The following is a 14,964-nucleotide window of genomic DNA, read 5'->3' as shown; positions in this document are numbered from 1 at the left end:
TTTGACCCAACGTAGCCCAATGCATATCATTGCCAGCATCACAGCACTTGATTGGTGGCTTCAACAGCACTGACCCAGCGCGGGGCATCTGGATGCAGGAGCAAGCATCGCAGGGCCTGCTTAATGGCTCCTCGACGCAGAGCACTGCCGGTCGATGCGGACTGTGCATCTTTATTCGAAGGACACAAGATACTATCTCAGCAGGATAGTTCTATCAAGTAATCAGTGCCTCTTAGGCACGTACTCTGGAGATTCAATTGCACATTTCAATTATTACAGAGTATGTCCCCTGGATTCACTCATTTCCAAACAAGGTTTCATGGAATAGGAGTTCTGAATATGTTCATATTTATTTGCCTCTGCCAACATTTGACAGAATCTTTAGCACAATATTTGTTCAGTTTCTTCTGGGTACAAAACCATAGACAAATAGCTCTATGCATCCATAAACTCATGTACTGATCATGCAAAAGGAGTCTCGATAGTATGGTAGCTAGGCCTGGACGGAGTTCGTGGAGTTTTACTCTGAGCAACTCCACTAAGTGCCAGAAAAACTCTACTGTGCTATGCTTAGCTCCACCAGTGGCCGAGTGTGATAAATCGTGCAGCTTACAGTGATTTTTAGTGCGAGCAGTTTGGCCTGCACTGTAAAATAAGCGCAAATGGCACTACGCATTGCGCCAGAGAGTGCTGATGTTTTCTGCAGCTCGAGTAGATATTCTACTTGAGCAGCAGCTTCCTCAACGGGAGCAGTAGTTTTCTCAACGTGAGCGGTCACAACCTGCTGCAACTGCCCGCGTTGAAAATCTCGCAAGTTTAGCCTGTTTGGGTAGTTGGATGTTGAATTTGATGAGATAATGATTGGCCCAGGTCAGAGGTGTAAGTGTGAACACTGAGATGCTGAGGAAGTTAGTGAAGATGAGATTGATGAAGAGACCTGCCCTATGGATGGGGCAATTGACTTGTTGGGTGGGGCTCAAGATCATGAAGTCATTTTGGAGGTTGGCAGAGTGAGTGTCTGACTGGTTCCCTATGTGGAAATTCAGAACACTGAGCAGTGTGAAGGCATTGGATTCCAGTGTCAAGGTGGCGATAAAGTCAGAGAGGATGGTATGGAAGTTGGAGCTGGTTCCACATGGTTGATAGAGGGGGAATTTCCTATTGTGACGTGTTGGGAATGTTGCTCTAGAAGGTCAGATATTTCAGCTAGTTGTTGGTTTCAGCTGAAATGGCAGTGCAGTTGATGTTTTCTCTGTGAATGAAGGCTATGCTGCTTTAGGACTTGTTGGGTCCCAGATTTCATAGGCATGCTTAACCAGAGATTTTGAACAGGAGGATTTGAGTGAGTGATGTGTTTCGGTGTCAGTGGTTTCTGGGACTGAATTTGGGGTGTCTGGCATGTGTTGTGTTTCTGTGGCAGAAATGTTGATGGAGGTGCAGGAGTAATGGCAGGTGTGGCCAGAGAAGGCTCCTGTCAATAAATGGGGCTGGGGTGAGTGGTCAAAGGACAGGAGTTTGCAGTGCTGGGCATGGGTCAGGTGCAGATGGGTGCAGATGGGCTTGCCTTGGGCAAAAGAACTGCACCAGTCCCTAGCAACAGACTGTCTCTAATACAGTGCCATTATAAAGGATTCAATTAAGCATGTGCATCTCATGTTTATAGCGGAACTGAGTTTGTGAGATGGAATGGGCTTACTGATGGTTCCATTGTTATGTTGCTGTATCTATACAACAAGTAGTGGTTGATGCGCCTGTTTGTTATACTTGTGTGTATCTCCTGTGCACTTACTGCAAGGTGGCTTGGTTTTCTTTGATGCATGCATTCAGGGTGGGAAAGTCTCCATAATTTTCTATCTATATCTAATGTTATATCTCATCCCTCTTAAAGAGCTAACAACACTCAACTCATGGGAAGAAACAGTGCTGGGTATTTTTCCAAGGAGGAAAAGCTTTAAGGTGCGTGTACGCTTTACTATGTTAGCATTGACGTACACAACAGCTCTGTCATTATTTCAGTGGTGTTGAGCTTTGCTCTGTTGAGGTGAATCTAATAGTTCTGCGTTGTATTGGGAGGAAGCCCAAAGAATAAGAAAACATCTCATAGCAGCAGCCTGGGGCACCATGCAAATCAAATTTAACCCCTTGAGTGCCCATGACGAGCTGGACTCATCATGGGCCGCGGTTGCGCTGTGCCCATGACGAGTCCAGCTCGTCATAGACCCCGCCCGCTAATGCAACGGCCGGCACAGGGCGGGGAAAGGGGCGGGCACTCAAGGGGTTAAAGAGCGTATAGCATAGTATCCAAATATCACCTCACATCAGTCTACTTCTCCTGAGTCCTCTTCTGATAGGGAATAACAGGACATAAAGCGTATCTGGCAAACACTAGGATCTGGCCTTACACTACCTACTCACGCCCCCCCTAACTAGTATCCCCTCTTTTCCCTCATTTGCCTAATCATGCTTTCCGCTCATATATTCTTCTTTGTTCTACACATCCAAGTCGGACTTCCCCAAAATTACTTTATTTCCTTATCTCTATAAATTTCCACTTGTTGCATGATGGAGAACTGAAATATTTGCTGTTACAGTCTTAGTGCCACAACTGATAAACCCAACTACTTAATACTAAGGGCCTCATGTAGGTAAATAAATTTTACCGGTTCATAAATACCGAGCCGTACCGAATCGGTAAATTAGAACCGGTAAGTTATATGTAGGTAAAAATTCGGTAACAGTTACCGATTCGGTAACATTCGGTAAATACGAATCGGAAGTCACCGAATCGGTAAATACCGAGGTGGTATCCACCGAATCGGTAAATACCGAGGTGGTATTTAGCGAATCGGAAAATACCGAGGTGGTATTTAGCGAATCGGAAAATACCGAGGACACTACCACCTTCCCTTAACTAAGTAGCCAATATCACAATCATGTCATCATAGAAGGTCTCTCAGGCTTGAATAGGGGACCCCATACCTCAAAGATCAGCTTAGTGAAATCACATCACAGGAGCATCAGGAGTCTCCTCGCAGGAAGGCTCGTCTTCGGTCTGAATAATAAACATGACGTCTGAGATATGAAAAGCACCAACTGTCAGGTATGTGCAGCTGCGCGTGTGCCATGGCTAAATCGTGGGTCGAACAACCTAGAGTGGAAAACATGCATTGTGTAAAATTCCAGACTGTGTGTCACAGCATGTACAGACCAAGGTCGCTGCGCAGAGCTTGGGATGGGAACAACAGAATGCACTCGTCTGAAGGAAGTCTCGAGTCAGCAGTTTATTCAAGAAAGAACATGTAAACGCAGTGTCGTGTGCAAAGACACAAACATGGCTACATAACATTCAACGTGGTAATGCCAACTGAACAATGCATGTACGTATTCAGGGAGAACTCACTACACGCCCCCTTGAGCGAAGCAATATGTAATAGGCAAGAAAAGAGAGAACGCAGAGTTCAGTTTCGTCAGAGCAGAACAGGGCGTAACCAATGCAGCGCCAAAGTCCTACAGTCCAATTAATTGCAGCATACAATTCCAAAAACACAATGCAAGTATAGTAAAAAACTCAAGCAGACCATCAGGAAGAGAAAAACGAGAACTAAAAGAAATAAATGTTGCGCCAGGGTGCTGTCCAGTAGCACAGGCGCAATGGACGACAATCCAGTTAATCCATGAATGTATAGGAAGCATATGTGGCCACGGCTTCCAACAAGCAATCGTTTTCAGGGCCACTAAAAGTCTCAGCCATCCAATTGAGTAAAGAAAAGGAACATACGTGTTCTCCAACCAACGGAGCCTCTAGCACAATCAGAGGGCACCCGGAATGTTCCTCCAAATAGCTCATGGACAAGAAGTCGTAGGCTGCCGCTGAGATGTCCCAATTACCCAGGATACCATGCGCCGCTCCACACGCCATGATCCGGACACCAGAACAGGACAACTCGTGAGACACTAAGGGCCTCATCAGTCGATCGAAATCCGGCACCGGAGACACCATGTTGGTCAAGCACAAATCCACAGGCCATTCAAAGGGACAATCCAGGCAGTGTAATACAGGTTGTACGCAGGTGAAGTAGGAATACCTGAAGGATAATCCATAAGCCAGGCTCAAAGTCGCCAATGGCAAAGTACCATAGAAGTCAAGCATCCTATCACGAAGAAGATGCAGACGGGACAGGTGCTCGTGTGGCACAGAAGGAGCAGCCATTCCGTAGTATGAAAAGTAAAAGCAGCACACCTGCCACCAGCGCCAGAAGCAGCAGAACACCTCCAAAGATGCTCGAGAACAGTGAATGAACAAATGCCGGAATTACACCACAAATTGTTTGGAAAGAGGTCACGAGACCCGAGCCCCACATGTTAGAAAAAATTGAGCCAGGCCGGTCGTGGACGAGGCATTGATAATACTTTGGATCAAAGAGCCGAAATGCAGGGGGAGGTCAGTATTCAGAGGCGCCTGTTCCTCAGTGCGCGTAGTAGCAACGTGAAGGACAAATATTTTAACGAGAGGAAGTCAAAGGCACCTCTTTGTGGGACAATGGCGCTCTATTCTGCTCAACTTGTTGGACTCTGCTTTCAAGGTTGGAATCGAAGGCCAGATGGAAACATCCCGCCGCCCATGCGGGGGTGGAAAAAGAACAGTATTGCAGCAGACAACTTCATGCGAGACAGTTATGTACGGGATTACCACTCACATCCCGCAGCAAACTTCATCAATCATTATTAAATGAATACCGTTTGCAAGCACAGTGAAAGAAGGTGTAATCACAGGCACTGGGATACCTCGTAGGACGCACGCCAAAATCGGGGCTTGTACATTGCATGCGCCGTGTACTTGCATGTGCCTATTGTCTCATGTATGAATCCTAGAAGTGAGAGTGCTAGAGCTAATATCTATATCGGCTTAGGCCTTCTCCATGTTTGCTTGGTCAATAGCTCTCAGTCTGGAAGCCGCCTCACTGTGCGACAACTTGCAGACCTCGTTGTAAATAGCATACGCGCACCTTTTGGTTCTGCCACCCACGGGACCATTCACAATATCATTCCATTCGGTATGCACATTGATGGAGTGGGTGGACTTCCTGATCCTGTAGATGTGCTCTGTGTCAGCTGGTGGACAGAGTGGGATGTGTGTCCCATCAATGCAGCCAATATAATGGGGGAAGTAATTCCTGAAGGAACGGGACAGGCAACTCTGGGATACACCACCCACCGCAGCTGTCACCACCTGAGAAATGCCGGATGCCAGCAGATGTGGGCTGCAGAGCACCTGCACATGTGGGGGTATGGCGTGCGCCCTTCTCATTGGCTGGTCCAGGAGTGGGTGCGGGTCCCTGATTGAGTCCATGATGGTTTCGGGGTGTAGCCTGTACCTCTCATGTATCTCTGCATCAGTCAGCTGGAATAGTGTGATGCGCTGTCTGTGGATGCGTTCCTTCCGTCGCCAAACCCTCAGTCCTGCTGCCTGTAGGCGTAGGCGCATTGCAATGACGTACATAGCTGCCAGGGTGTCCACGCTGTTGCATTTTGGGATTGCTTAGCTGCACTGTTGTTGGTTACCACCTGCTTTCAATCCGTGTTAATTACCGACTCTTATTTACCGATTTTCTTGGATTTCTTAATTACCGAGTGCTCCTACATGTCATTTTAACTTTTTACCACTTCATATTTACCACTTCATATTTACCGATTCGTTAATTATGTATTCGGTGAATATGAATCGGTATTTACCGCCTCATATTTACCGAAAAGTGGTTTTTGGACTCCTACATCTCACTTGTCTGAATACCGGTCGGTAACGGCATATTTACCGAAAATCGGCCGTTACCGACCGGTATTTCGCTACCTACATGAGGCCCTAAATGTTTTTTTTAAGATGATGAATTATTCTCTCTTAATGTAAGTAGTGCAATATAGCTTGTTGTATTGTATTAGTGCATTGCATAATTTAAAATCCTATTAAAAATAATTGAACCATCCTCCGTCTTGCAGAATTCCCTTTCCTGTCCCTGCCATGTATAGCTGCACATATGTGTGCTTCTTGATTAACACGTAAGGGCAGTACCCTCAGCAGATCTAATCTCATTAGTACTTGCTTCATTATGCGAGGTTACATTGGGTAATAGCCTCTTTGTTGCAAACAAACAGGAAGACCAGCAAAATATAAGGAAGAGTGTCTTGTAGTCAAAGAGAAATTCAAATAAGCCCCATGTTATCTGGTATTTCTTATATTGATTCTCTACGTAGAACAAAGTGACTGTAGAAATTAGGGAAATATTCTAAATGCAATTTGAAGGCTACCTCTATCATGGTTTGGGTAACATAGTATGCTCAATAATTATCCTATTTTTTTGTATGTCAAAATCATTTTAAATGATTGAATATCATTATCTATGGGTGGGTATAAATATATTTGCTGTAAAGCTCTTTTGAAGTGTGAAAACCATGGGCAATGATTTCGAGTTCGGTGGACAGGCTACTACATCACAAATGTAACAGATATCTGTCGCTGTATCATAAGTGCATTATATCCAATGGCACTTCTAATATGATGGACAGGATATCCATCACACTTTTTATGGAGTAACCTGTCCGCCAAACTTTAAATCAGGCCCTATGTTTCTTTATGGTAAAACACACTTTAAACAACTATGGGCCTCATGTAGGTAGCGAAATACCGGTCGGTAACGGCCGATTTTCGGTAAATATGCCGTTACCGACCGGTATTCAGACAAGTGAGATGTAGGAGTCCAAAAACCACTTTTCGGTAAATATGAGGCGGTAAATACCGATTCATATTCACCGAATACATAATTAACGAATCGGTAAATATGAAGTGGTAAATATGAAGTGGTAAAAAGTTAAAATGACATGTAGGAGCACTCGGTAATTAAGAAATCCAAGAAAATCGGTAAATAAGAGTCGGTAATTAACACGGATTGAAAGCAGGTGGTAACCAACAACAGTGCAGCTAAGCAATCCCAAAATGCAACAGCGTGGACACCCTGGCAGCTATGTACGTCATTGCAATGCGCCTACGTCTACAGGCAGCAGGACTGAGGGTTTGGCGACGGAAGGAACGCATCCACAGACAGCGCATCACACTATTCCAGCTGACTGATGCAGAGATACATGAGAGGTACAGGCTACACCCCGAAACCATCATGGACTCAATCAGGGACCCGCACCCACTCCTGGACCAGCCAATGAGAAGGGCGCACGCCATACCCCCACATGTGCAGGTGCTCTGCAGCCCACATCTGCTGGCATCCGGCATTTCTCAGGTGGTGACAGCTGCGGTGGGTGGTGTATCCCAGAGTTGCCTGTCCCGTTCCTTCAGGAATTACTTCCCCCATTATATTGGCTGCATTGATGGGACACACATCCCACTCTGTCCACCAGCTGACACAGAGCACATCTACAGGATCAGGAAGTCCACCCACTCCATCAATGTGCATACCGAATGGAATGATATTGTGAATGGTCCCGTGGGTGGCAGAACCAAAAGGTGCGCGTATGCTATTTACAACGAGGTCTGCAAGTTGTCGCACAGTGAGGCGGCTTCCAGACTGAGAGCTATTGACCAAGCAAACATGGAGAAGGCCTAAGCCGATATAGATATTAGCTCTAGCACTCTCACTTCTAGGATTCATACATGAGACAATAGGCACATGCAAGTACACGGCGCATGCAATGTACAAGCCCCGATTTTGGCGTGCGTCCTACGAGGTATCCCAGTGCCTGTGATTACACCTTCTTTCACTGTGCTTGCAAACGGTATTCATTTAATAATGATTGATGAAGTTTGCTGCGGGATGTGAGTGGTAATCCCGTACATAACTGTCTCGCATGAAGTTGTCTGCTGCAATACTGTTCTTTTTCCACCCCCGCATGGGCGGCGGGATGTTTCCATCTGGCCTTCGATTCCAACCTTGAAAGCAGAGTCCAACAAGTTGAGCAGAATAGAGCGCCATTGTCCCACAAAGAGGTGCCTTTGACTTCCTCTCGTTAAAATATTTGTCATTCACGTTGCTACTACGCGCACTGAGGAACAGGCGCCTCTGAATACTGACCTCCCCCTGCATTTCGGCTCTTTGATCCAAAGTATTATCAATGCCTCGTCCACGACCGGCCTGGCTCAATTTTTTCTAACATGTGGGGCTCGGGTCTCGTGACCTCTTTCCAAACAATTTGTGGTGTAATTCCGGCATTTGTTCATTCACTGTTCTCGAGCATCTTTGGAGGTGTTCCGCTGCTTCTGGCGCTGGTGGCAGGTGTGCACCTTTTACTTTTCATACTACGGAATGGCTGCTCCTTCTGTGCCACACGAGCACCTGTCCCGTCTGCATCTTCTTCGTGATAGGATGCTTGACTTCTATGGTACTTTGCCATTGGCGACTTTGAGCCTGGCTTATGGATTATCCTTCAGGTATTCCTACTTCACCTGCGTACAACCTGTATTACACTGCCTGGATTGTCCCTTTGAATGGCCTGTGGATTTGTGCTTGACCAACATGGTGTCTCCGGTGCCGGATTTCGATCGACTGATGAGGCCCTTAGTGTCTCACGAGTTGTCCTGTTCTGGTGTCCGGATCATGGCGTGTGGAGCGGCGCATGGTATCCTGGGTAATTGGGACATCTCAGCGGCAGCCTACGACTTCTTGTCCATGAGCTATTTGGAGGAACATTCCGGGTGCCCTCTGATTGTGCTAGAGGCTCCGTTGGTTGGAGAACACGTATGTTCCTTTTCTTTACTCAATTGGATGGCTGAGACTTTTAGTGGCCCTGAAAACGATTGCTTGTTGGAAGCCGTGGCCACATATGCTGCCTATACATTCATGGATTAACTGGATTGTCGTCCATTGCGCCTGTGCTACTGGACAGCACCCTGGCGCAACATTTATTTCTTTTAGTTCTCGTTTTTCTCTTCCTGATGGTCTGCTTGAGTTTTTTACTATACTTGCATTGTGTTTTTGGAATTGTATGCTGCAATTAATTGGACTGTAGGACTTTGGCGCTGCATTGGTTACGCCCTGTTCTGCTCTGACGAAACTGAACTCTGCGTTCTCTCTTTTCTTGCCTATTACATATTGCTTCGCTCAAGGGGGCGTGTAGTGAGTTCTCCCTGAATACGTACATGCATTGTTCAGTTGGCATTACCACGTTGAATGTTATGTAGCCATGTTTGTGTCTTTGCACACGACACTGCGTTTACATGTTCTTTCTTGAATAAACTGCTGACTCGAGACTTCCTTCAGACGAGTGCATTCTGTTGTTCCCATCCCAAGCTCTGCGCAGCGACCTTGGTCTGTACATGCTGTGACACACAGTCTGGAATTTTACACAATGCATGTTTTCCACTCTAGGTTGTTCGACCCACGATTTAGCCATGGCACACGCGCAGCTGCACATACCTGACAGTTGGTGCTTTTCATATCTCAGACGTCATGTTTATTATTCAGACCGAAGACGAGCCTTCCTGCGAGGAGACTCCTGATGCTCCTGTGATGTGATTTCACTAAGCTGATCTTTGAGGTATGGGGTCCCCTATTCAAGCCTGAGAGACCTTCTATGATGACATGATTGTGATATTGGCTACTTAGTTAAGGGAAGGTGGTAGTGTCCTCGGTATTTTCCGATTCGCTAAATACCACCTCGGTATTTTCCGATTCGCTAAATACCACCTCGGTATTTACCGATTCGGTGGATACCACCTCGGTATTTACCGATTCGGTGACTTCCGATTCGTATTTACCGAATGTTACCGAATCGGTAACTGTTACCGAATTTTTACCTACATATAACTTACCGGTTCTAATTTACCGATTCGGTACGGCTCGGTATTTATGAACCGGTAAAATTTATTTACCTACATGAGGCCCTATATGAGGTAATCTTTGCACAATTTCTACAATGCCACCTCAGTCCTGGAAAAATGACATTGGATTAAAATCATATCACAACTCAAATTTAAAACTGCCCAAACATCTTCAGAAAATGATTCTGATATACATCCACACATGAAACAAAACATATGCACCATTGATCTAATTGAAACATAGTGGGATAAGAAAGCAACCTTAGGATTTCAGAGATTTCTGATAGCTTAAGACATTTCATAAACTGTATTTCCACCCTGATCAACTCATGTCATCACATCCTTATAATTACTGCAGAGTAGACATATATTTATATGCACAAATGGCTTGTGTTACGAGTCCAAAACCAGGTTTGGTATTCATAGAAACCTGAATATGAACTTGTAAAGGCATTTACACCTGTCCACTATCACTACAAAATGCTGTAATATTATGCATTCAATATAATGATGCATATATACATCCTAAACTAGTATTCGGAGTAGATATTTCCAAGCCAGTGGATGTAGAAATATGGCAACACCCACAAACATGTGGGCTTGTGAGTAATCACAAGTCTGCTCCCAACCCATTCCAACTCTAAATGTGGTCTGCGATTTACTCCTGTCAAGACTAAGGGTACATTTTCTTCCAGCATAAGAATGCCTCCAATACTGTTGGTGAATAGGCAAATGGGGATTTACTAGAGGGAATCTATTTTTCCAGTAGAGAATGAAAAATGAAAAAAGCAATTGCCCTAATGCAAAGATAATTTGTATACATAAAGCTTTTGGTAAGAACACAAATAGCAATCCATATATATTTAAAAGCAGTAATACGGCTAATTTGTTGCTGCTATAGGTTCAAGAAGAACATGTGCACCCATGCAAAGTAGTAATTTACCAGGTAGAAATCACTGATTTGGTTACATTTTCATGTTGTGGGTATAGATAAAGCAATCCAAAGCTCCTCAGTATTAATTAAGATAAATATTGAAATCCTACAAATTAGATAGCTATGTTTCTTAGGGTATCTGAATAGGCAGCAGACACTTCTTTAAGTGCAGCTCTAGAGGCAGTGCATTTCACAACCTCCCTTCTCTTGGAGAGAATGACCTTACACTGATCTAGTAGGTTAGTCAACTAAGAGGCCTTGACTTAACCTTAGCTCAAAAAAAAAGTTACTCTGTGGACAACGCCAACAATTTGAATACAATATTTTTCTCTGTTGAGAGACAGTGATATCCACATATTGTAATGGATACATGATCAAAATATTTTATTAATCTTGTAGATCAAAGAGTAGCCTTCGGTACTTGCTGCAAATATGTCACAGGTATATTTGTTAAATGAATATAAATGTTCCACTTGAGATTTTTTTAAACCGTACACCATGGTTACCTGGAGATGAGAGCGCAACAAGGATCTTACGGAACCTCTTAAACTGATGGAAACAGGTGACAGTGATATTGGTGATTTTGCATTCCAGGAACAGCCTTTCATTTACAGTCAGCCCCAGATGTTAAACATTCTTGGGAGTGAGGCAGAAGCGATCAATGTTGGCAAGATTGAGGCACTCCATGACACTTTAAGGCAACCATGTTCTAATGGCGGCTAGTCAGGAGGTTATTGTTAATGATTAAAATCTACTGGTTCCCCCTTAAAAATGACTAATTAAACTAAACTTTAACTGAGAGTCAAACACATACATGTAGGCTTTGACCCCCAACTCGATTAGGGAGGAAGGCCAGAAGCATCACGAAGCTTTTGAACCAAATGAGTAAAGAATAGATTCCTGCTGGGCTTCACAGATTTGAGCAGTATGGTGAAATTGTTTAAATCTCTGAGTGGCTGGAAAGAAAGCATTTAAAGCATTCAAGCACAGCTTTGATACTTGCAGCTTGACCCAGGTGGTGTGACAGAAGTGAAATGGCCATGGGTGGTGTAGGATACTGACAGGTCTAAAAGACCAGTGCTCCAACACCGCTGCTGTCTACATTCTGTCTAAGATCATCTAAAACAAAGAGTACCACCAGCTAGGAGGTGTTTCCATGATGGAACCCTGGACTAAATGTCTGCAGAAATTGGTTAACTTAAAAAAATTGTCACCCTTATAACATTTTTTTCCAATAGTTGGCCACTGTACCAGAGTAAGAAAATTGGTCTGTAATTATATCAGCATAAAGTGGCATACCACAGCATTGCACTATGTTAGATCTGACTGTAAAAGATTTGATTCACAGAATCTGCATCAATTGACATATCTATTTCAGAGGTCGGCCTTATTTTTTGGACAACCTATCAAGTTTGGCACACTATCCAGTGTAGTACACCTCTGACCAGGAGCAGGAATACATGAGTTTTAGGACATCTTCCCTGTACCAAATTAGGTGGATACCACATTTGCAAGTCAGTGAATATTCACAAACTTTTTCTGTCATTCCCAACCCAGGGTGTTGCTTCTGAAGAGAATAGCAGTAAATCCCAATCCAGAATGGCAGAGGAATGGCTACACGATTAGTGGGAGAGGGGTGTGTATTTATGGTTTTTCTTCATGAGGAGAAGATTTTTGAAAACTGTGTTTTCCACTGCCAGAAATGTGCTTTCGAAAGAATAATCCACTTTATGGACAATCCACAGGAGTATGCCTCGCAACTTATCATCGCATTTTAAAGTATTCAATGTGCATGGATTTCTTTCACATACTCATTGGGATAGCTCATTGAGTTTCCCTAATACTAAATATTATCCACACATTTTCTGTGAATCAGAGCTCATGCAAATAACATACGCATACTTTAAAGTTGCCACACCTATGTCAGATTTGTCATTCTCTTTTTCCTGGCACGCAGTCATACCGTTAACACATAAGCAGTTCCACTATTCATGCTTGAAACAGTACTTCTTATATCAAACGTAGGTAAATGCAAATATCTTATCCCTATATTCCCTCTTATGTTCCACTTTGAAAACTTACAAAATGTATTTGTCGAATACTCAGAGCTTTAGATAAAAACATGACATCAATTTCTTTAACTAAGTTAAACGTGAATTGATTTCACTACATACTTAATGTAAAAAGAAAAGAACCTGATACATTGGCAAAGTAAATCCAAAGTGCTCTTTCATGAATAATATCAAGCATTTGGAAGCAAAGTACATTTTTTCTGAGCTGGGTATGTAACCATTCTAAATGCAAAATGGACTGCTTCAATAACTTCATATCCAAGCACTTGTTAAAAAATAGCCTTGCAAGCAATGACTGTATAAAATATGCTAAGACTGCTACAGGCCAAGAAACGAATACATCAAAACTAGAAACACAAATGGACCCTTCAGCCTTTTCCACTATTTGGCGCCTGGCATGTGAAACAATCTCAGCTACGATTCTAAAATGCTTAAGCATAAAGTGGAATAACATTACACAGCTTAATTAAAATCAAGGGAAAAAATCGTCCTACCTTATGTACATTGCTTCGCGGTTGATATCTTTGTAGAAATTCTATGGGACAAAACAAAGTATTGTAATGTGGTTTTCCGGTAAGGATAGTTAAATTAAATTTGTAAGATGTAGCACTAAAACGAATGTTTCACACTGTGCAGAGCAGGAATGCTAAAATAATTTCAGCTTTCATGTCCTAATTCAAAATTTGCACCAGATCTATTTTTTGCAATATTTTAAATTTTAAAAAAGGAAGATGGAAATTGATATCTGACTGCAATTTCAGGCTAATTACATTTATTCTTAGCAACACCTAGCTCATTTGGTCTACTCTAGGGATCATGGCCAGTTAAGGAGGAAATAGAATGTAGTAAAACTGGGCGCGATAGAGGTGAGGTGTATGACACAGCATTTAAAACGTTATTGCTCACACAATCACAACAGTGGGAAAACAACAACTGGTCACGGACCATGGGTCGGCCCCTCCCCCGGCCCTTCCAACAACGTAAAGAATTTGGGCATCTTTCTGGATCCCTCTCTGTCTCTTGAATATCTGACGAGGAAAGTTGCCAGCAGCTGTCTTTTCCACCTAAAGATCTTGAAAAGAATTATACAGTTTCTGGTACCTCAGCAACACATACCAGTAATGAATTATTTTATTCAGTCCCGTTTGGATCATGGCAGCGCAATCTTCTTAGCTTCCCCCGTCAAATTTATAGTGTGCACAGCTTATTAAAAGACACCCTAGAAATGCACAATACACACCAGTCCTCTGCCAATCCATAGCCGAGTCCTCTTTAAAGGCATGACCATTTTACATCAAGTCATCTATCAAAAAAACCTTCAATGTCCCCCCTATCAATTTACACTCACTGATAAATTCCTTTTACATCTTCCTAAATTCAGTTGGATTTGTTATGAATATAGAGCCTTATCAATCGTTATACCCAGGATCTGAAACAATGCCTTTGAGTTTGCATGCTGACTCCTGGCTTTTTAATCAGTAAATATTTTATCCTTTCTCGGATCTAGGCCCTTTCTCTCTTTTAGCGTAAAATATGAAGTTTTACTCAATAGCGCCAAGAGGTTTATGCATATGTGCACTTACTAATATAATATAAAGTAATATAACATAACAATTTAGTGTCTATTAGGAGACCAGCCTTCAAGCACAAAAAAGAGAAAGATGGAATTTATTCTAAACTGTCATGGATTATGATATATTCCTGGATAAACAGCAAAATGAACAGTTTTATCAAAGTACATTAATATTTGAAAAGGCAAACGATGAAAATTGGCTCCAAGTATGGAAAAATTGCAGTTTGTGGAGGAACTAAATTGTATGGGGTCTCTTTCTAGTGTTCCATTTAGAAGGTTTTTTGCCACAAGTTTTTTAAATGCAACTTACATATAAATACATTACCCCCTTATACATATATACCTTCTGTGTACTTATGTATTTTTATATGTATTACTTTACTTCTAATTCAGGATCTCCAATGAACCACCTTATATCTCACCCTATACCTCTTTCAATATATCCTCTACCTCCACTCTCTTACTCATCCCAAACTATATTCTACTACTATGATCCCCAAAATGACCCTTTCAAGACTCTTCCCTCCACTACCCCTCCTTGCATCATCTCATACCTCTTTCACTA

At 43.0% G+C, this 14,964-nt stretch overlaps 1 protein-coding gene across 1 annotated transcript in view; it reads right to left on the bottom strand.

The window, feature by feature from the left end:
- Nucleotides 1-14,964, bottom strand: part of DOCK2 (dedicator of cytokinesis 2) — a 1,824,799-nt gene that overhangs the window by 194,828 nt on the left and 1,615,007 nt on the right. The window contains exon 36 of the mRNA XM_085617853.1: nt 13,321-13,361. Within this exon, the coding sequence (XP_085473979.1) occupies nt 13,321-13,361 (41 nt within the window). The remainder of the gene's footprint in view (nt 1-13,320; nt 13,362-14,964) is intronic.

Source organism: Triturus cristatus, chromosome 7, assembly GCF_964204655.1.
Source record: "Triturus cristatus chromosome 7, aTriCri1.1, whole genome shotgun sequence".
Taxonomy (NCBI): domain Eukaryota; kingdom Metazoa; phylum Chordata; class Amphibia; order Caudata; family Salamandridae; genus Triturus; species Triturus cristatus.
Note: the sequence above shows the minus strand (reverse complement) of the source record. Positions and strands in the feature narration are given on the sequence as shown.